The sequence below is a fragment of the Ammodytes marinus genome (genome assembly GCF_949987685.1).
Source record: "Ammodytes marinus genome assembly, chromosome: 19".
In the NCBI taxonomy this organism is placed as follows: Eukaryota; Metazoa; Chordata; class Actinopteri; order Uranoscopiformes; family Ammodytidae; genus Ammodytes; species Ammodytes marinus.
The window spans coordinates 8,853,154-8,875,163 of NC_137223.1; the positions used below are offsets into that span (position 1 = coordinate 8,853,154).

Consider the following 22,010-nt stretch of genomic DNA (forward strand, 5'->3'; position numbering starts at 1 on the left):
CGTGCCAATGTTTTGGTTCAGAGCTGAACACAGTGAACCATAACATTCTGGAGTAGAAGGAGATGAGACTTTATCTATACAACTGACCTTAGTGTCTCCTAACAGGCATATATGACAATATTACAACTAAAGACCCGAAATTCCCTAACGTTATGCACTAAATACAACGTACTTATGGATATTATAATTATTTTCTACAAAGTCTGCTAGGAAATAAAACCCAAAATTCTACACACTGCAGGTTTAACGAACATAGGCTACAATAAAAATGCGTGCTTGAGTATAGGCTAGGCCTATTTTTGATACTGTAATCTAAATGCTTTTGTAATTTAAATAGTACAAGCACACCTTTGAATACTAACTTTTACTTATAACAGTAGGTAAGTATAGGTTACTTTTTTCACCCCTTTACCTTTTTTCTTGCTGCAGTTGCCATGGAACGTTCAGTGGTTTATTGGTGGGCGGGGTTTGGGTAGTCCGGAAGAGTCACGAGGTTCCATCAATCAAAACACCTGCCGAGCTCTTGTGAAGAACTCCTGTGAAGAGGACTACGATAGAAACATGACGATATATCTGACAGCTGCGTTGGTTTTATTTGTGACATTATTACGTCCAGTTAATCTGTCGGTAAGTCGTTACAGTCTAATAATGTAGAGATACATTGAGTAGGCTTTACATTGAGTGACACTATTTTAAACAGTACATCTTGTGCTCACCTTTCTCACTTCCTGAAATAAGCCGAGTAGGCTAACCTACGAAATGTCAATATGTAGGTCGGGTCAGGTGTATGTAATTTAAATGTATCTGTTTATCGTTTATAAGGGCTTGAGTAGGCTATTGTTTAATATCAGAAACCTTAATATATAAATTAATTAGCCTAGAATTTCTAGTCAAAGGGCTCATTAGCTCATTAATTAATGTTGTATTGGATTGTGTCCCAGGGATTATATTCCGCAATAGTAACAAAGTGATTATAGCTGTGGAATAAATGCAGTAGAGCTAAAGGAATTTCAGATATTTTATTTGAATAAAAAGTAGCAACACCAAAATGTAAAGTTTCAAGAGCAATCATTTGGCTATGCATAAAAGATGCATGTCATATATGTCTTTTTATGAAGGATTTAAACTGCGATCATTTGTGAGAGCACCGTTTTAATGCTGTAGCTGATCGAGGTTGAACTACTTTGCTATCATGCTGAAAGTAAAATCATAGTACAATCAAATGGGCTTAAATATGAGATGCATGTAGTAAAGTTAAAAAAGTTTTTCTCTGAAACCATCCTTCTCTTTTAAATAGCTTCGACTTGCAATTATTTTTGTAAAATGTGTCTGTGTCTTTTACAATGAATAATTTAGTCAATCAAATATCAGAAAATAATTAATATAAAAAATTCCTACATCTTGTAACGATGTCTCCAATTTGCTTATTCTGTCTGAACAATGTTGCAAAGACACTCAGATATTTAATGTATAATTATATAAAAGAAAAAGGATAAACAAATCCTCCAAAGCAGTAGTTCATTTTCCTTGACAATAGCTTTACTTCCTGTACCAAACCTTTGGATAATCAAATAGTTGTTGTTGGTTGGTTGGATAATACTGCAGTTAAAGTCAGGCCATATTCTCTACTCATTACACTTTATTGGTGAAAACTATGTGCACATTTGCGTCATTAGGGGTTCGTCAGCGCTCAGCGGCAGGGTGCTTTTGAGATTGTGTGTTTCTTCTGTTGGACTTTGTACCTGAGACATGATTAATATCTTTATAGCCCCTCTTCTGGAAAGTGCCATCACAGGCATCCTGTTTTTATATGTCTGATGATAATACAGTATGGTGGGGCTGCATTTTAAAATTCTCTTGTTCCTTTTTCTCCATGTGATTAGTTTTCTGCCCTTCCTGAAGACCTAGAGGGATCAGGAGATGCGCTGGAGAATTCTGGTTCTGGTTCAGGGGATTGTTCAGAACAAGGTAATCTGTGTACAGAAAATCAACTATAAAACACTGATGACCCACTTTACATTTCAATAGTTGTTCATTTCACTCAATATATTTCATTTAATCTATTTCGACAGGTGAAATAAAAAACATGGAGGACCCAACCAACAGCAAAGATGTCCGAATATTAGGAGCAAACTCAGGAGGTGGAACCAGGAATACTTCCCATGTACGGCACATGAGTTATTTTCATAAATAGTGTCACTATTTCTTGACTTTATCATGTGGATGACGGAGCAGGAAATAAAGTAATGTAACTTCTTTTGTCTTCAGGACGCTGAGAGTTCTCTCTGGCCTACAGGAGATGGCAGATCTGAATTTGTTGTTGTCTCAACAAGCAAGAGCTTCATGGAGAACATAGACCTTTTTGCCGGTACTTTGCATTATGTTGTACTGAATCTGACAGGATGATACACTGTGAATTTGTATTTTCAACTGTGTATTTTATGATTTCAGCTGTCATTGCGGGAGGTGTAACAGGAGTGATACTCGCAGCTGCACTGGCAGCAATATTGATCTACAAATGGAAAAATAAAGATGACGGAGGATACATTCTTGGCCAGCAGAGGTCTTCAGGCAAAGAATAACACAACCCCAACAGGAAAGAATTTTTTGTTTGACTGTCCAAACATCTTTTTTTAAGGTGATGATGCCGGGCAAATTTCTGTACCAAAGGAGCTGCTGTAAATGGGATTAAGGAAAGCAGATGGGGATTCAAATGTGTCTGCTGTTGATAATTTATTTATATTTATATTAAAATAGTGTCAATATTTTACAAAGATTTGAGATCTCTATGTTACACAGGGATGTAGGCTAGTAACTAACACTTGATGTGTTTTTTTGTTTCTCTGTGTTGTCTTACTTAGTTTTTTTCTACTTTGTTTAACATTTAATTTTTGCACAAAACAGGTGAAGTCTGTCAGCCAAATGACCAGTGTTTAAATGTACTTTTATTTTGAAATTAATTTCTGTCTTCCCCATGTGAAATCCTATTCGTTCCTAACCTTATTTGTTATTGTGTGCATGTGGTTGCCAAGAGATGGTCCCAGATGAATTATTGATTTAAGAATGATCAACCGTCTACAATATACTTTGTTATGTAATCATTTTAAAGTGGCAGCTTTATTTGCACTTATGCACAAATTTTTGTAGTATATACATTTTTTTTAAATTAGATCTAGAGTGACTTTTTGCAAAAACGTGGTAGTATGCTACAGTATGCTTGACCAGCCTTTTGTGACGAGGACTGATCACCTCAATAGTTCTACAATCCTGGATATACAGCCCTGGTTGTACCAGAGATATATGAGCTACTTTACGTTTACTAAACAATGTAATATGAATCTTGTTTAAGTGTATATATGTTTAATTATTTCATATTAAATCTAGGGTGGCATTGTTTCAGTAAATAGAGTAGTTGTCCACTTGTCACAGCAGGGTTGGTGGTTCAACCCCGACTCCTGCTGAACCTCAAATTTCTCCTGATGGTTGCTTTGAGTCAGAGGCTGGCTGGAATGAAAGCACTGTAAATTAACAGTGTACTAAAAAGTGTATATATTATATGTAAATAATAAGGAAATGAAGCTGCTACAATGTAACACATTATCTTGTATAGATATCTGCTGTAAAATTATATTTGCTATTTATTCCAATTTGTTAATAAATGAGCCTGATAACAATTTTAATCCTTGTTGTCTGTATGATGTTTTATGAGCATATTGAGAGTATACCGGCAGTTTAAACATAATATCGACAACGAGAGGATATTATGTAGGCCTACACATAGATCTATAGAACAACATCCATGTTGTGGAACAGTGTGTGCTATTTTTTCAAATGCATATTAGACACAAAGATAGAACACACTCAAAACAGAAAACTATCAGATTCTGGAGGGGGGGGGGTATACAAAAACATTTAACAAAGTAGTCTAAAAAGAGAAATTATTTGTGCAGATGTGTTATTGGGTGATTGAAATGTTTTGATATAGGTGTCCCCTGTCCGCCAAAGCAAGGCCTCCGATCGATCCCCGCCTTTTCTGCCCAGTCAGAGCGTTTGTTTTCATCCGCGGTGTCACGCATGTCGTCAGGGGAAGTGGTGGGCGTTCCTCCGTGTTAGTTCACTGACTGTTGATGGTGTGAAGGTGTTTTTTTTTATTCTCCACGACCAGCTCTACTGATGTTTCTTCCTACACTTGTGGAGGACATGCATCATTTTAAGCCCAGTCGAGACAGACTGTACACTACCAGGTGCTGTGGATGTTGCCATGTCCGAACGGGGACCATCATCTTGGGGACATGGTACATGGTGCGTAAAATGGTCGATGCGGGTTAGCAAGCTAATGGCTAGCATTGCGGATCAACTGTGATAACTTTGTTTAAGTAGCAACTTATATAAAGAATGTACATGGTTTCCGAGATTCTATGTATTATGGCTGTTTTTACGTTAGCTAAGCTTTATTGTTGACTAAAGACAGCCGTTACAGCCGAGTCAACGTTATAGGGAACGCTAGCGTTAGCAGTAGCATGCTATAATTTCAGTTTTTACCAGCTCTGTATTTCAGCCGATACGAATAAAACTCGCCCAATCTTGAATACACGGCTACACAATTAACGATAAGTCAACTTTCAGTAGGCGCCTGCAAAAGTAAATAACCTGAGTTCGATTGTATGGCTTTAAACGTGTGACATTTTGACGTGACGCTGTGTAGGACGTTAGCTTGAGTTAGCCGATGTTACGGTGACATGCTAACTTAACTGCTGTCAAATCATAACAAGCTTCACTACAAATGAGTAACATCATTGGACAAAGGCGTATTCAGATTTTAAAATTGAGTGTGTTGTATAAAGTAAGTTAGATTATTTTCGAGCATCTGTATTTCATGGTCACGCTGAAATATCTAATTGTTTGCGCTGTCGTTGCCCTCTGCATATTTCCACTCTCTTCCTGCTCAAAGCTGGATTAATCCCCTCTGGTTAAAACCACAGACTGTAGGTTTCGCCACATCACGTAACAGATGTTGTAGGTTGCGTTTCCAAATCCTGCTCTGGACAATATTTGATACTCTTAAAAAGCACGTGAGGCATGTTCCTCTATTACCAGGAAAGCCCTCTTTCCACAGTGATGTGGCACACCTACTCTGGCCTTAAAAATCAGATACACCCACAGATTTCATACAGATCCTTAAAAGGTCTTGGACGTTCATCCAAAAATAAGGCTTGAATTGGTATTAAAATGTCCTTCAAAAGTCTTAAATTGGTAAGACATGGGAAGTGGAATTTTCAAAAAAAATAAAATCTGATATCGCAATTTAAAATCTGATGTCGTTTTTCTCTATAACGTTTTTGTTATTGTAAAATTGGTATTTAATTCCAATCAGTGCGGCATTAAAAAAAGGCCAAAGATCTAACCTGATTTACGCTATATGAACCTTGTCCTCTATTTCCACAAAATCCCTATTTCCACAGTGATGTGATACTCTCAACTGGCTTTAAAATCTGATACAACCAGACAAAACATTACACCTAGGGTTTTTTACTATTATGTTCTTTTCACATTAAAAAAACTTGGCTTTCCCTACTCTATCCTCCTTAAACACACAAATAGGTATACGCAAGTGGCTAATAAGACCTTCTGCAGTCTTCCGTCGACAGACCTTCTTTGAATATAAGATAATAAGGCGACATTGATGTTGGTGAAATACTTGTTTCGATGAGGACATTCTTGGTCAAGTTTGGGCTAGTTTCACTGAAAGAGCTGACCCACTGAGTATGAATTCCATACATTTTACAACATGAACAAGCATTTTGCAAGTTTTTTCTAATCTCAGTTTCAATTTAACACAACATTTGTGAATTATTTCTTTATCACAGTTTTTTTTATTATTACTTTTTTGTTTTGGAATACATTTTTATCAGACACATTGTATCTTGTGAGTGCAATGTTTTTCACTGGCCGACTATTAATGCAATGCCAGAGCGTCCTTGAGTCTAGAATTGTTCTATTATTATTCGAAAGGGGTGGGGTTACCCAGGGAGCGTTGCATTCTAGAACTTTGTAACATTTTTTAGAACTTTCTTGATGATGTCATATTACACACTGCACCTTTTAAATGGTTCTTCAATTATGACTGCATACCCACGATAAAGTAAATTTGATTTAAAAACATTAGAAAAGGGGATAATACATTGATTGTTGTAGTATCTCATCCTCTTGGCAAGTTGGTTTTCCCACTATATTGACCTTTTTTTTTACAGTCTATGATTGACCTGAACCACTGAACCAATGGCTGCCTGTAAAGGCCTTTGCACACCGGGCGCGTTTTATTCGTGCGATTAATCCGTTAATTAACGAACGTATACAGAGTCAATACAAGCTTCCACACCAGCGCCGTCATTTCGCATCACAAATTTGCGTTTTAATTTTTTCGAACTGAGTTCGATTTTTCTGGGACGTCGCTTCTAAAGTGAGACGTGACAAAATTCACATTTCAACATTCGCTTTTACGTTGCGTTTATTCACGTTGCGCCCGGTGTGCAAAGGCCTTAAGGGACAAATACATTTTAAATGCATTCCAAAAAGTATTGAGGTTTTTTTTTTCAATTTAAAATTTAACTTAAACTGAACTGCTACAGTTTTTAAAATACAAATGTCTCTTCATTTCCCCTCCTTCCTTCCTCCAGGTAGTCAACCTGTTGATGGGGATCCTGCTGACTGTAGCTGTGACCCACCCAGAGAACGTGCCCACCATTGACTTGCAATATGAGGTCATCGACCATTACTTTGCCTCTGACAGGATGTCCGGTAAGCAGAATTACTTTAAGGGCTGCGAACGCCATTATAAAAACATGTGGAATTTGTTTAGAGTTTGTTAAGCATTTACACATCAAGCACATTCTGTTACGATTAACAGTTTGATTCCACTGTGAAACTTCAATCACATTCTCTGTGCTGGATATAAAAGTGGCCTCTTTTTCTGATAACCACTGAGTTGCTGCTGTGCTCTTCTTTTCAAGAGACTATACACTGCTGCTGTGCTGAGGTTCACATGTGATTCATTTCCCACAGGGAGCACAACTCCCCACTGACTGTAAAACCAAATCACTCACAACGACAACAGAACATGTGTTTTACATGTTGTCTGAAAATGTTGTGTTATTGATGCTCCGTTGCCGGTGTTGTTCCTTTAGTATTTCCTGGTCTTGCTCATAGGTATTTGTATTTATATGTGCCAGGTCAGGGCAACCAACAGGTTGTCTTTTTTTTTGTCTAGCGGTTATTTTGTTGATTGGCTCGGTAAAGGCCTCTTCATTTCTCGCAAGCAGTGACTCAGTGGGAGGGGAGTGGAAATAGCAGCAGTGGGTTGACCTTCCCACAGCAGGCATATGCCAGCACACAGGGCAGTGGATGTTGACCACTAGGGATGTGCGGGTGTACACGTGTAATCGGTTGACCGGTTAGTAAAAAACATAAACATTTAGGAAAAATCAAGTAACGAAAACCGTTGTTTTTTGTTTTGTTTTAAATAAAGTTTAAAACAATTATTTCAATGTGTTTGGAAGACACAAATGAATGAATTTATCATCATCATAAATAACAAAATATACAGATGATAAAAATTAGTCTGCAGAATCCTTCTGCCCCACAGATAAATGTGCAGCACTGACTCAGTGCTGCACACACACACACACACACACACACACACACACACACACACACACACACACACACACACACACACACACACACACACACACACACACACACACACACACACACACACACACACAGGGCATCGGTCACGGCAGAGTGATGTAGTGAAAGATCCTCCATGCACGCTCTCATGTGAATATAGTGCAATTGCGGTCCAAATCCACATTTACACTCCTATTATCCACAGCCCGCAGAGACAACGTTGCCATAACACAGCTTTGTCAGGCTGCACTCCTTTTTATTCCCGATTCAGGCCATGTTTAAAAGTTATTTAATGACCTTCATTCAGTTAATTAACTTAGAAAGGACACTTGGGAATAGTCTCTGGCTTTTAGTTTGGGTTAATGAATATTCAATACTTTTTTTGTTGACTGATTCTGACAAAACAGAAACATTTTAAGATTTGGCTAAGGTAAACTGTGTTAGTAAAGGGCCACCCTAATGATGTTGGGACTTTTTGCAGACCAAACACAACCTACTTTACAAAATAATTGGAAGGTTAACTTACAATGGGAAAAAAAGTACAGGAAATTGTATGTATGTAAAGACTCTTTGGCACTTCTCTCACATGTGACCCTGCCTAATCTTAAACCTAAAGCTAAACAGTAAAAACAACACAAAAACACAATCACATTGCTGCACCATATTGCTGTACCAGTTGTTCAGCTTGAGCTACTGGATAACACAGAACTGTCTGTGGTCCGCATCACTGCAGTAGCTCTCTCACATGAATCATCTCTCCAGTGCAACAGGCAGGTCAATTTGAGGAAGCGAGAGAGTGAATGATGGCTAGAGAAGAGGATATGAAAGGCAGGCCTCTTTTAATTATCCAAGACTGAGTTTCACTGTTGTGTATTTACGGACACTACGCAACTGAGAGGGAGAGGCTTAACCCTCCCCAGAGCTGGCCCTTTTTTAATGCAGAGTAAGCTGGAAAGAGAGAAGCCCTGGAGACAGGTCCCTTGCACTGTATGCAAATCACTGCTGCCTCGGAGAGAACAGGCTGATGTGCTTTCATCCACACTCAGTGATGTACACATTAAAGGCGGCGTCAGCGATTCTGGCTGACGCCTTTTGTCAAAATCACTTTGTGTCGAAATCAGTGAATATCTTCTCCTCATGATCCACTGCCTTTCCGTACTGTGTGCGCGTTGAAAACAAATACACATCGTAGACTCTTTAAACTGCCATGTTGCTAGCTACTGCAGGCTCCATTCGATTGCATACCGGTTTGCAGAGCCTAGACTTTGTTTTAACACCGGATTTCTTTTCAGCCTACACAGTACGTACATGTAGCGCATCCTGAGAAGATATTCACTGATTTTGACAAGAAGCGTTCTCCAGAATCGCTGACTCCGCCTTTTTAATGAACAAGATAAGGAACTAAAAAGTGGAATAAATCGTCCCCTGCATTTGGTAAATTCATTAATTTTCCCTTTTTCTCATACAGAGAACGCTTGTGTTGGATTTGCCATCTCTCTGCTGATGCTCACTATCAGTGCCATGATGGTGTATGGAGCCATTACTGTAAGTGTGCACACTGTGGGACTTTGTGTTTTATTTAACTCTTCTTTTTCAAGCATGCACTTCATATAATGCTCTGTCATGTTGTCTTAATGCAAATATGTTATCCCAGAGTATGAATTCATATAAATTCATTGCTTTCAAGTTTTTATGTAAAGGCACCAGAGTTAAGAGGTCAGCAAGACGGAAAAGGAAATACCAGATCAGCCTGTTTTTGTTTCTATGTTTTCACCACGGTATATTTCAACTGGATGTTCCACACCACTCCCGATGCAGTGGGAGTGTAGCGCACAATGCTATGTTCTCACTGCCTGTCATCTTTACCTCACAGGGAGGCCGGATGGCATCAAGACTTGACAGGTTTGATAGTGCTTTGACGTGGCCCTGCATTTAGCTGCTAGTTGGGATGACTGCGCAGTTAAAGTATGACACACAATGAGCAGTGTGTGCAGGAGTTATGCTTTTGTTGTGCAAGTGCAGTCTCCCATGCAACAATAGTCAACACCCTTCCTCCAATACATTGTGGCAGTGCAGAGCTGCGGTTGCTGTAGTTGTGTCCCAATGAAATACCCTACATGTTGATGATCATAATGAAATCTGGTAGGTTGGAGAGTGAAGTAAAGGCCGGAGTAGACTGTGCTTTTGGTAGGAGAAAAAAAAATGCCTCTAGAGATCCTTGTGACGTGACCACATTTGCTGATTTTCAACCGTCCCTGTGGATTTGTTCTAGTGAGACATGTGATTGTACACAGTTCTAATGCCCTGGCGCGCCCTGTCTCTGTTGGGCAGGCTCTTTTTATTCACCCACCAAACCACAAATCAGTCACAGCCTGAGCTGCAGGACGAACATTTTCCATCCAGGGAAAATATAAGACATTTAAACCAAGAAAACCAAGGTTACGAGCTACTTTAAAACAATAAAAAGGGGAAAATAGTGTTTCTGTTTGCTGCTTGGGCTGTGACTGCGTCCTCATCTGTAGAGTTTTGTAGAGCGTTAACTTACCTACTGCATACAGATGTGTTAAGACAAGTGTGTGGAGGTTAGGTTGAAAAGGGAAACAAAATGCAACATGGTCTCCTTGGGAACAAAAAGGATCTGCCCAATCGATGAGTTTGTTCCTAACTTGACTTTGTTGTGGTGTCCTCAGCATCGTGACGGCTGGCTCATCCCGTTCTTCTGCTACCAGCTGTTTGACTTTGCTCTGAGCTGCCTGGTGGCCATCAGCTCCCTCACCTACCTGCCAAGGATCAAGGACTACCTGGACCAGCTGGTCAGTATTATCCTGTTGACATCATCTATCAATCACACCACCGCTCCCCTGTTTATTTTACCACAGATTTGTACCAATCGATCCAACAATTGCATTATTAAATAATGAAAAGATGGCAAAGGCTTGTGACATGTTGATGCTATGACAGCCCCAAGTCTCTATGGAGACTATATTGAAGGTCAAGTTATTTTCTATCGATCGCATTGGTTGGCAATTTGGCAACGATGTAAGTTGAATGAGGATTAAAAGAAAGGGCTCTTGTTCAGGCGGGGCCTTAAAAGATTTAAATTTTAAAGCATTGGATTTAAAATTCTCAAAATAATATCCTTAAAAGTATTGAATTTCGCTGCAAAGTATGACCTTCATTCACGAAGGGCTTCTATTTTTTTGAATGCCTTTTTAAATACTTGAAGAGGGGTCGTTATGTGACAAATAAGCACTTTTTAGATTTTGTTGTTAAGAGGATACACATTTCGCAAAGCTATTGTAACTAATCAATGAGAGTATATTAATGTGATTTTAAAATAAATGTTCTTTGTTAAAACGTTTGCCAGTATGGTCTGACGTTGGCCTTACATTTCATGTTAAGTAGCATTTAAAAAGGTATTAAAAAGCCTTCAATTTAACTTGGAGACCCCTAGGGGGACCGTTATTGATTATCTGACATTTTTCTTTTCTTCCTCAGCCGGATTTCCCATACAAGGATAACCTCCTGTCTCTGGACTCCAGCTGCCTGCTGCTCTTTGTGCTTGTCTTCTTTGCTTTCCTCGTCATCCTCAAGGTAAAATCATTTATTATTCTCAGTTAAACCTGGTTTATTCTGCATGTCCCGGCAAAATCAAACTAATATAAATAATATATGAAATCAAATGCTAAAAGGCTTCAAGAATGAAAGTGTTTGTGAAGTCATTGATTAAGCCATACAAATACAAACTTTACTATTGCCTTCCAGGCTTACTTGATCAACTGTGTGTGGAACTGCTACAAGTACATCAACAACAGGAACATGCCAGAGATTGCGGTCTACCCTGCCTTCGAGACCCCTCCCCAGGTATGCGCTATACATTTAGCATTATTTATTTCACGATCAGTACCTACTGTCACAAATACACACTGGACAGTTGTGTAATGCCTAACATGAGCCAGCAGGTGGTGTGCCGTCCACACCTTAACAGTCTGAAAAAGTCAAAAGTAGAGTGTGTGTTCATACGTGTTTACCATGACATCGAGAGAAAAAAAACACAAAATACATTTAGAAACGGGTTTAAATGTGTCTCATATCGTTCTTGTAGAAATCCCTAAACATTAATGTTTCCGGCTCCGCAAATGTATGTCTTCTGTGACAATAAACTGAATATCTTTACGTTTTGAACTGCTGGACAGACAAAATGTTTAAATTTGTGTTATGTTATGTCAGTGTAGAAGCCAAACGTTATCTACAAGTGTGGTCTGTTATGCACTGTTTGGCCATTAGGTGGCAGTCTAATCTTGCCCTACAAGGGCATGACAGGAACTGATGATTGGCAGGTGTTTGACCTGGAAGGGCAAACGGTTTTGACTGCTGTTGTTCTGCATCGCTGTGAAGCTGAACTATGAATGTAAATATTGCACGGTGGAATAAACTTATTGTAAGAAGTTTGGATGATATTATTTACAACTCAAGAAAGCAATTAGTGAAGTGAAAACAAGCGCGTTAGCCAGGTGATCCGGGTCGAACCATCTCAGTAGCTTGAAGCATCAGCTTAGCTGCTTTAATAGTCAGAATAAAGTAACAAATCCCCATAAAATGTTGTAAGAACTCAAACGATTAAACAATGAATACTTAGTTGCAGCCCTAACTTGTACCCACGCACTTCTGAACTGTGCATCTAGATTTGACTGTTTCATTCAGAGTGTTGTGACTCTTATGCTTCTTTTTTTTTCTCCCCCTTCTCCACCAGTACATCCTGCCCACCTATGAGATGGCAATGAAGATGCCAGAGAAGGAGCCCCCTCCCCCTTACATGCCAGCTTAAGCACCAGCCCTATTGCCAAAACACATGCGCACACACCACCATATGCATTCCTACCTTCCCTCACTAACCCTTTCTGAACACCATCACGCCCTTACCCCCTCGTCTGACCTACTGTGTGTGTGTAAGGCCACTGATGTGTTTTGTTCATCCCTGTCCTTTGTATTTCTATTGAGCGTCCCGGAGGTTTGAGTGGAGAAAAAGGTGGCAAGGACTGAAATCTGTGTGAAATTGAATGAATGTGATGTTTGAAAAGTGACGGAAGCTACCAGCCCCCCTCCTCCCCTCTCCTTCCGCCCTATGGCCTTTTTTAATGTCTTAGTAAAAAGGGATACATGTGAAAATTAAGTTGCTTGATATGCTATCATCAATCCAGCACCATCCTATCTATAGATTGGTATATGAAGTGTTTGAAAAAATATATAATGACAATCCACTTGTTATAACTATTATTGTTGAATTGTGTTACTTTTCCTCCTAATAATTAAGATCTAGACGTTTCCAGTTCAACCTTGAATGGAGTCTGTAGCCCCCTTTTATTTGGTCTGTTATTTTTTTAGCTTTGCTGTGGTTCATTTCACCACCACCCCTGACATTTCCATGCCTCTCTGCTGCCCTGATGTGTTAGCAAAGCGAGTGAATAGTTTCCTATCTGAGACATAGAGAGAGAGAGAGAGAGAGAGAGAGACGGCGATGGCGGATCATTTTCCCTTCTTATTTCTCACCTGACATCTGGAGCAGAAAAGCTAGTCTTGTGGACATTAGTAGTTGCATGCTTATCAACAACCCCACCCATTAATTTAATGGTAATATGATTTTATCCTAGTGAACAATAGCATTTGACTTCAATAAACGTTTCAGAACATGTACGTCATGGTGACTCCTTTGTCCGTGTCAAATGTGCTTAATGAAATTCAAAATACAAATTGGTGTGGAGAAACAAAAAAACTTGACTCAGGTTCAAACAGCCACTTCTATCTATTAAGGAGATTTCCATTATATCCCAAGGTGTTCATTAGCAGATTGAGTTTTCGACAGCTTTTATTTGAAATGCTCAAAATATATATATAATAACTCTGTCAGTTTTAAGGCATATGTTTGCTGAAAGTCAGCTCTTCTGGATTCTGAATGGATCTTGATGTGTACTCGTTTCTAATGCTATTTCTAAAGTCATGGGTACGTTTTGATGCTCCAATCTAATGTTCAATAATGAGTTAACTATAAAGCACTTACATTTGATCAAAATATGGCTGTTTTTATCATGATTGTGAATTACAGTCATACAAAATGTTTAAAGTCACTTTATTCCTTCACCGTAAATTTGGTCTGAATATAAAACATTTCAAAGAACCTAAACGTGTTGTCTTCTTTTCACCAAATCATAGACATGATGTTTTGTTGTTTACACACCTAAGTTTACAGAAATATTTAAAGAGTGACCTCCTGAACTACAACTATATCGCACATAGGCCTGGTCCTCAGTACTTTATGTATTTATAGTAAATTTGGAATTCATGCTACCTTAGGCATTTGTTTCTGAGACTGCTTGATAATTTTTATACTCACAGGTTTTAAATTTGAAGAAATTATCCTTTCTGTCTTAAGCTTTCAGTGAGGAAAGGGTTTTGAAACACCATTAGGCCTTTTCGGTCAAGTGTTCAAGTAATATTGATTGGTTAAGATGTTTAAAATCCAGTTATCGAGAATCCTTTTGTGATATTTATTTTCCCGGTCAAAATGTCTGGTTTATCTTGTTTATTTTTTGATATGTCTTACTTTAAAAACTTTATATGGATATTATTATCTAATACACTGCTTCTATGTGTTTATACAGTAGATATAATAGGCTACAATATATAATTATATTTACAGTGAGGATTTGCTTTGAATGGCCTACAGACAAACATAATAAAATGCTTCCATGATGTTAAATATAGTACTATCTTAAGGCGGTGTCACGATAACGTTAGACATTTAACAGGTCAAGCCAAGATGCAGGATTATAGGACATTTTAAGAGAGAGAGAAAAATGTAACTTCTGTTACGACATCGCCGTCCATACCATGTGTTAAGGTGGTAGGCCTACGAATGTAATGTCCCACCCGTGGATTGGCCAGGCGCTTTGACGGGGTTGGAGCATCATTAGTGGAGGCGTTTCTGAACCCCTGCTGAGTGGAGCAGGACCCTGTGAGACAGAGCAGGCACCGGGCACATCACTGCAGTGGGCTACTGAACGCACTACTCTACACTACTGAGTGTGAACGCAGACATGATGAAGTGTTTCCTGTGGAGCGTGCTGTGCTGCGTCTCGCTGCTGATGTCCGAGGTGCTGGCCACGTACCACCTCAGCGCGGTGGACCCTCAGCTGATCGCCGCGCAAAGTTACGCACAGACCAGAAACAATGGCAGACCACCAATGAGGACCCTGAACCCGTCAAGTAAGTTTGATTGCAACTTCTATTCAAAAACACATGATAGCTTTCTATAATGTATTTGAGTAAAATGTGCAATACGCAGTGGAAAACAAGTAACGACATTTACTCTAGTAGGCTACTAGGCCTAGTATAATTACCTTTGAGGTAGCCTACTTGTACATTGCTTTATAGCTTACTTTTAAGTTTTCACTACATTTCATTTAGAAATATTCTACTCCTTTCTCCACTAACTTAATTTAATAGCTATGGGTGCTTTTTCAAATGACTTACATTATAGGCTACATTAAAAAGCGAATGATTGCTTATCCAATGCATTGCTGAAAATGAAATCCTAAACTGGTATCATTTAAAAAACAATTTGATACCCAGGAGGAAAACCCTTCAATCAAATATTTTTTTAAAAATGGGAAAAATTCTGTCAATGTTGTACCATTATACAATGAATAAGATTATTGGATGTATAAACAGCGACCTTATGTATACTGTTTAATATTATAATGCACAATTCATTAACTCCTCCATTGGGTTTCTGTGTAAAATGTTATTGTGCAAAGTACCTTGTAAATATAAGTAATTTAGTGGAGTAAAAGGTTCATTATTTCCCTCTCAAATGAAGTGAAGTTAAAGTAGCATATGATTAAAGTCCTTCACTCTGTATACCCGAGTGAATTCACTTTACACTCCACAGCTGCTATTTAGGCACATTAGTCTTTTTGAATCTCTTCACATGTTAAGATTTGTTTCCTTCATTGTTGCAGTTTACATTTTAAATCAGTCGTTTTTGTCTTTTGAACAAAATATTTAAAAGCTAAACCTGGCCCAGTAAGATGATATATTTCATCTTTCAAAGGTTTAACCTAACCAGTAGCTGAACAGGATTTTACAATTTTCTCAAACACAGCATGCATGAAATCTGAAATTCCTGACTGGGTGTTTGGCAAACTCTGTGCAGGATAATCCCAGCTTGTTGCAAACGACCCAGCCGGCTGAATTCACGCTTGTGCTTCAACTAAACACTTATGTGTTCCCAAGAAAGCAAAAGTTGTTGTTGTATATTTCCCTACAACTTGCACAACTTTCCGGTACTTTCAAACTACTAATGTTCTCTCTATCACTTTTCCTTTCTGGTGGCCCTGTAGTTCACAGAAGTGACTACACGTATAGAGGAGGGTATCACTACCACTACCAGGCACCAAGGATCCCTCCACCGGTAGTGTATCGACCCCATCCTCTATCTCCTCCAGTGACTTACCACAGACCCTCAGTCCCCATGCCGCCCTATCACCACACATTCAAAGGGCCAGTGGTGCCACACATGCATCACATATACAAAGGTCTGTCTCCACCAGTAGCTCATTATCCTCATCACTATCACCATCACCATCACCAACAAAGGCTCAAAGGCCCGTTTCATTACAAATTGAAAGGTCCATGCCCAACAATGTCAGACCCAGCACCTGTGATAAGCTTCCAAACTCTACCAGAGCCAACTCTGCTGGCAGCTACAGCAGCACCGGCGACAACCACCATGCAAGTGGTGGTGACCACTGTGGCGCCAGCAGGGACCACCGCACCTGTGACGCTACCGGTCAGTACCCAAAGCGGCTTCATCACCACCATCAGTCCTGTGGAGACAGGTAGAATATTACCAGTCGGGTTTGCTTTCCAACCCAACCAATGCTCGCCAATGTTTTCCAGGTCAGAGCTGTTTGTTTAATTTTGAGAAGTAATTACAATTATTCAAATGCAATTTAAAGCAGACACTTATCTTTTTTTAAAGACGTGCATTGTCATTTTGCATTTATTTTCATTCTTGCTGAGATTGAGATAAGGAGATCGATAACACTTTTTTATCTGACTTTTAGATTTAAAGGCACAGCCTGCAGACTTTTAGCTTAGCTTAGCTTAGCATACATACTAAAAGCAGGGGGAAATAGCTAGCCTGTTTAAGCAGAGGTAACAAAATCCAACCTACCAGCACCTCTAAAACTCACTAATGAACATTTAATCTAGATTCAATCTAAATCTGGAAACTGCCTTCAAATTCAAGTTTCTTTATTTAGCATATACAAAACAAGTACAAAAATGTGTCGTTTTATACACTTGCTTTTGAGAAGATATAAAGTGTGAATAAGCAAGCTTTAGCTTCTTTCCTTTTTTTGTTTATTTGTTTTACCTTTAGACGGATTCAAGCTAGCTTTTCCCACGTTTTTAGTTTCTGTGCTAAGCGAAGCTAGCCTTGGCCTGCTGGCTGTAGCTTCGTTCATATTCATTGTAGAGAGTGGTATCAATCGTTTCATTAATCACTCAACAAGAACACATCAAATTATCTCCCAAAATTTCGAACTTTTCCTTTGAAGCTAACGCCATTTCTTTTAAAGGGAATATTATAGTAGGCTAGGTGATGTGGTGGCAGACAAAATAAGGAACATTTCAAAAGGACTGAATTGCCATTTGATTTCACATAATTCATCCTGTTTTCAATGTTGAAAAACACAGAAATGTAGTTCAGTATACATGTATGTGATTTGATGGGTAGGGCTCCTAACACTGTCTCTATCTGTGTGATGTCACTTGTTATATGTATTCATCAAGAATCCTTTTCATTCAGGGAAATGAGATGAAAGGATTGGTCCTACGAAATGTCTCTGATGAACCATTGAAACACTGAAATGATACAGCATGTATTATGGCATACTATATCATTTCAACAGAACCATAACCTTTGATTTTACCATCACAGGGATGCACAATAGTTAACTTCTCGTTAAAATGGGAACGTATATTGTGCATCTCAAAGTGTACCGGGTTCTGTTCTTGATTGTTATGTTTGAGTCGCTGTGGCCGTTAAACAAACAATATTGACTGCTTATGAAGAATTACCTGGGTTTTTTTTGGTAATAAAATGGACTTAAACCTGCCGTGGTTTGGTTGATCACCAGAGACCGAGTCTCAGTGCAGAAGCCGCCCCCTGGACCTGGTCTTCATCATCGACAGCTCTCGCAGTGTGCGTCCTGGTGAGTTTGAGAAGGTGAAGATATTCCTGGCCGACATGGTTGACACTATGGACGTTGGCTCGGAGACCACCAGAGTGGCCGTGGTCAACTACGCCAGCACCGTCAAGATCGAGTTCTTGCTCAAAGACCACATGAACAAGCCCGACATGAAGAAAGCCATCTCCCGCATCGAGCCCTTGGCGGCGGGCACCATGACAGGCCTGGCCATTAGGACCACGGTCAATGAAGCCTTCACCGAGGCATCTGGAGCCCGGCCTCCCTCCAGGAACATCGCCAAGGTGGCCATCATCGTGACGGACGGGAGACCTCAAGATCAGGTGCAGGAGGTGTCTGCCACAGCTCGGGCCTCAGGCATCGAGATCTACGCAGTGGGGGTGGACCGCGCAGACATGCGCTCCCTTCAACAGATGGCCAGCATCCCTCTAGACGACCACGTCTTCTATGTGGAGACCTACGGTGTCATCGAGAAACTCACCTCCAAGTTCAGGGAGACACTGTGCGGTAGGACAAAAACAGACATGCAAGTCTTTTTCCCACCATTAACCCAGGTCCTAGTTCCTCAGTAAGGGGCACCTTCAGTCTAGAAGGGGGTTTTGTTGCAGATTGTGGGTCATTTACTGTGTTATTTGCAAATTGTAAACTCTGAAATCATGAGGGTAAATATCAGATGCTCTCAACCCCCACATGGACTGCAGATGTCGGCCCTAGAACCTGCTTATACCCGTCCAGTAAACCAGTGTAATGTCTTAGGGCTGTGCAGCCCGAAAACTTTTAACTTATTTTCTTAAAAGCAAAACTTACAGTCATAATTAGTCCTCTGTTTTGCCTCAAGGCATGGTTATGGTGATTGCTTTGAATATTTAATTATTTAAATTTACGGTAGAACCTTACTTCTTCAAATCAATCTGGAAACAAAGGCCTCCAAGCAATAACGACTGAAGTACACACCTGCTACCCTTGACTACCAGTTTTTGTGCTAAACTAACCTGGATTAGCAACCTTTACCCATTTCTACATCTAAATTTCACACACTGTAACATGAAGCACTTTCCTCATCAGAATTTTTAGATTTTGCTGTACAAGAACTTTGGACAAATGAGATTCTACCGTAAACTTGTAAATCTTTACCATGTGACTGTCCGATGTTTGCCTTGTCCCCCATGGTGCTTATGACATCTGTTGTCCCCATCATACAGTATAACTGATGTCATTACTGTTGCACTTCAGGTTTATGTCTGTGATTTTACCTGTGTTGCCCAACGCACAGTGAAGCTGAGCAGTTCTCAAATGATCTTGGCTGAGATGTGAGGAATGAGGGTGAAGGTTTGCCACCACAAGTGAAATGTGGTCAATTACAAGCACATAAGAACAGATTGAAAATATACAGATTTTTTAATTAGTTCAAGCAAAACATTTTATTTTACTTATTGTAACTTTATCAACATACAGTATATCCTTGAGTACAACTTTTTTAGTGCACTTCTGCTATCTGCACAGCTCTACCTTACCATCACCATACTATCAAAAACTACCTACTATACTGTATGTTAGCACATGAACTGCCATCTTGACAGCGCCATCCCTTCATCCCGGCTTGTTCTAGGTCTGGAACCATGTGCCATTGGAAATGACTGCGAACACATTTGTGTAAACAGCAATGCCTCCTTTTACTGTCAGTGCCGGAATGGCTTTTACTTGAATGCGGACGAGAAAACATGTTCCCTGCAAGGTAAGAACATAACATACTGATGCTCGCGGCAAATATAAATACTGATGTTGTGATACTGATGCTTAATGTATATACTGTATATGTTAAAGCTTCAAAACCAGTTGGTGCATATTTCCAGTCTGTATAATGCACTGTTGACTGAAGGGTTTTATGGACAGTAATCGGTTATTATAGCTATAGAATGGATTCTCTATATCTGTGTTATTCATATAGCAAACTGGCAATGCAACATTTATTTTATGGAATATTTTGGAAAGTATTTATCTTTCGAATTCGTTTCCATTTGTACAAGCTTTGTTTGTTCTTGAATACGCATGCCCGGTCGGAAAAAGTCGAGGGGGAGGCATTCTGTGGGCTTTTTTCACTCTCTACATGATCTGCCTCACTGATGTGAAATGTGCTTTCTCCCGGTGAAGAGGTGAAGGCGGTGGTGGTGGAGGATCCCTGTAAATGTGAAGCCAGACTGGTTTTCCAGAAGCAGACACAGGCCGCCCTCCAGAAGCTGGCAGCCAAGCATATCCTCCCCTGTTGTTTCAGATGGAAAACCTTTTTATTATAAACATTTTCCGCAGGACATTTTGCTGACACGAATGCTCCTTATTTCTACCTGTTGGCATGTTATTTAAAAGTGTGACTTGTATGTTTGAAAAGCCCAGTTCAGACCAAAGATTCGCCTCGCAACGACTTGGGAAGAGACGGTTTTAGAGACCTCCATTCTAATTCATCACAATCAGCTACCTGTTCATACTGTGTGTGCGCTCAAAAGAAAAATCTGGTGTTACTGCACGGCTTAGCCTCTGTAAACGGGTATGTAAATAAAGAGTATGTTAACAAAGGGGAACCTTTTACTGATTTTGACACTAAAGGGTTTTTGACAACAAGCATTCTCCAGAATTGCTAAATCCACCTTTGATATCTGTGAATGAGTTTCCTTGACTGATCCCACTAGCCGACGTGTCTGGCAGAATAGAGCGCCTGGAGAACATGGTGGGCCGTTCTTAAAGCTGAACACACTGTGACGGTAGGTGTTGTCAGTTTTTTTTTCCCCCAAGGTGATTTGTAGTACAAGCCTCCAACCACACACACAGTTTGACCTCTTGTTTATTTACTTTCTACATAGACCACCAGCCAGATCGCTTCCTGACATGATGACATCCTGACATTCACCCTCCCTTAACTGCTGTATGGATTTCAACCACAGATCGACTGAACCTCTGATTCATACGCCGATGTCCCTCAAGTTACGGACTGTACGAACATTAAATGCAATTCTATTGAAACTGCTGTAAAAGCAACTTAGACTTATTTCTCTAAACAACTACATGAACATAGTGTGATGTGTAATAACAAAAACAGTATAGTTGTTATTGTTAATCCTGTACTGTTCTATATGTTTTATGTTCTGATTGTACAAAGTTGGATAATGTGTATATAGTTTTTATAAAAAGGATAAAGGACTATTTGGATTAAGGTAGTAACAGATTATAATTGAAAAATTACTCAAATTTAAATGTAAAATGTGTCTGGCCTTTATATATTTTTGCATGTTTTCTTTACAATAGTTTAACTATCAAAAGTGGTTTTGTTACAAGTTGTATTGTGTGTTATTGATGATGAATGTTAATCATCTGATCTTTGAATGTTATATGATGGCATAAAACAAGAAATTGGACAATAAAATAATCACCAAGGAGGTTGTTGTGCTCACTGTTGTCTTTTTGAGTGCTTGACTAAAGGTTAATACTGACAATATTATGTGTCAAATGACATTTTCTATAATACAGTGAAGCTGTTATTGGTTAAGGCTGGATTTCATGAACATTTTGCCAATGTGAAGCTATTTTAATCAGGTGTGGAAATAGCGGAGTCTACCACGGAAAGTCTAAACTACTTTATAGACGTGACAGGATGTGAATATCATGGAGGGCAATAATTGCTTAGGGAAAGTGCTGTTAAAAAAAGTCAAGACATTTGATTTATTTACTTAAAAGTCTAAAGGAGTGTGACTTGTTTGATCGTATAAATACATGAACTATATAATAAGGATTGTAAACATGCATTTACAATGACCGTGGCTCAGGTGGTAGAGCGGGACGGCCAATGATCCAAGGGTTGTTGATCCCCGCTCTGCCACCTGTGTCATGGTTGTTGTGTCCTTGGGCAAGACACTTCACCCACCTTGCCTCGTGTGAATGTGTATGACTGCTGTATGTTTGAGGTGGTGGTCGGAGGGCCGTAGGCGCTGAATGGCAGCCACGCTTCCGTCAGTCTGCCCCAGGGCAGCTGTGGCTACTATGGTAGTTTACCACCACCAG

The 22,010-nt window shown here is 39.5% G+C and overlaps 3 protein-coding genes across 3 annotated transcripts; all 3 read left to right on the forward strand.

The window, feature by feature from the left end:
• The first annotated feature begins 531 nt into the window (after positions 1-531).
• On the forward strand, positions 532-3,499 carry LOC307265969 (uncharacterized protein). The gene is made up of 5 exons (XM_080047830.1): positions 532-627; positions 1,884-1,968; positions 2,073-2,164; positions 2,269-2,368; positions 2,452-3,499. The coding sequence occupies exons 1-5, from the start codon at positions 562-564 to the stop codon at positions 2,580-2,582; spliced, it is 474 nt and encodes a 157-aa protein (XP_079903956.1). The 5' UTR covers positions 532-561; the 3' UTR covers positions 2,583-3,499.
• Positions 3,500-4,097: 598 nt separating this feature from the next.
• laptm4a (lysosomal protein transmembrane 4 alpha) lies at positions 4,098-13,383 on the forward strand. The gene is made up of 7 exons (XM_080048297.1): positions 4,098-4,302; positions 6,678-6,798; positions 9,158-9,234; positions 10,380-10,502; positions 11,188-11,283; positions 11,455-11,553; positions 12,443-13,383. Exons 1-7 carry the CDS (start codon positions 4,174-4,176, stop codon positions 12,515-12,517), a joined length of 720 nt encoding a protein of 239 aa, XP_079904423.1. The 5' UTR covers positions 4,098-4,173; the 3' UTR covers positions 12,518-13,383.
• A 1,400-nt stretch (positions 13,384-14,783) lies between these two features.
• LOC307266264 (uncharacterized protein) lies at positions 14,784-20,697 on the forward strand (the record flags this gene model as incomplete). The annotated part of the gene is made up of 6 exons (XM_080048240.1): positions 14,784-14,952; positions 16,089-16,586; positions 17,892-18,467; positions 19,570-19,695; positions 20,112-20,225; positions 20,645-20,697. The coding sequence occupies 6 exons, from the start codon at positions 14,784-14,786 to the stop codon at positions 20,695-20,697; spliced, it is 1,536 nt and encodes a 511-aa protein (XP_079904366.1).
• Between the last annotated feature and the right edge of the window lie 1,313 nt (positions 20,698-22,010).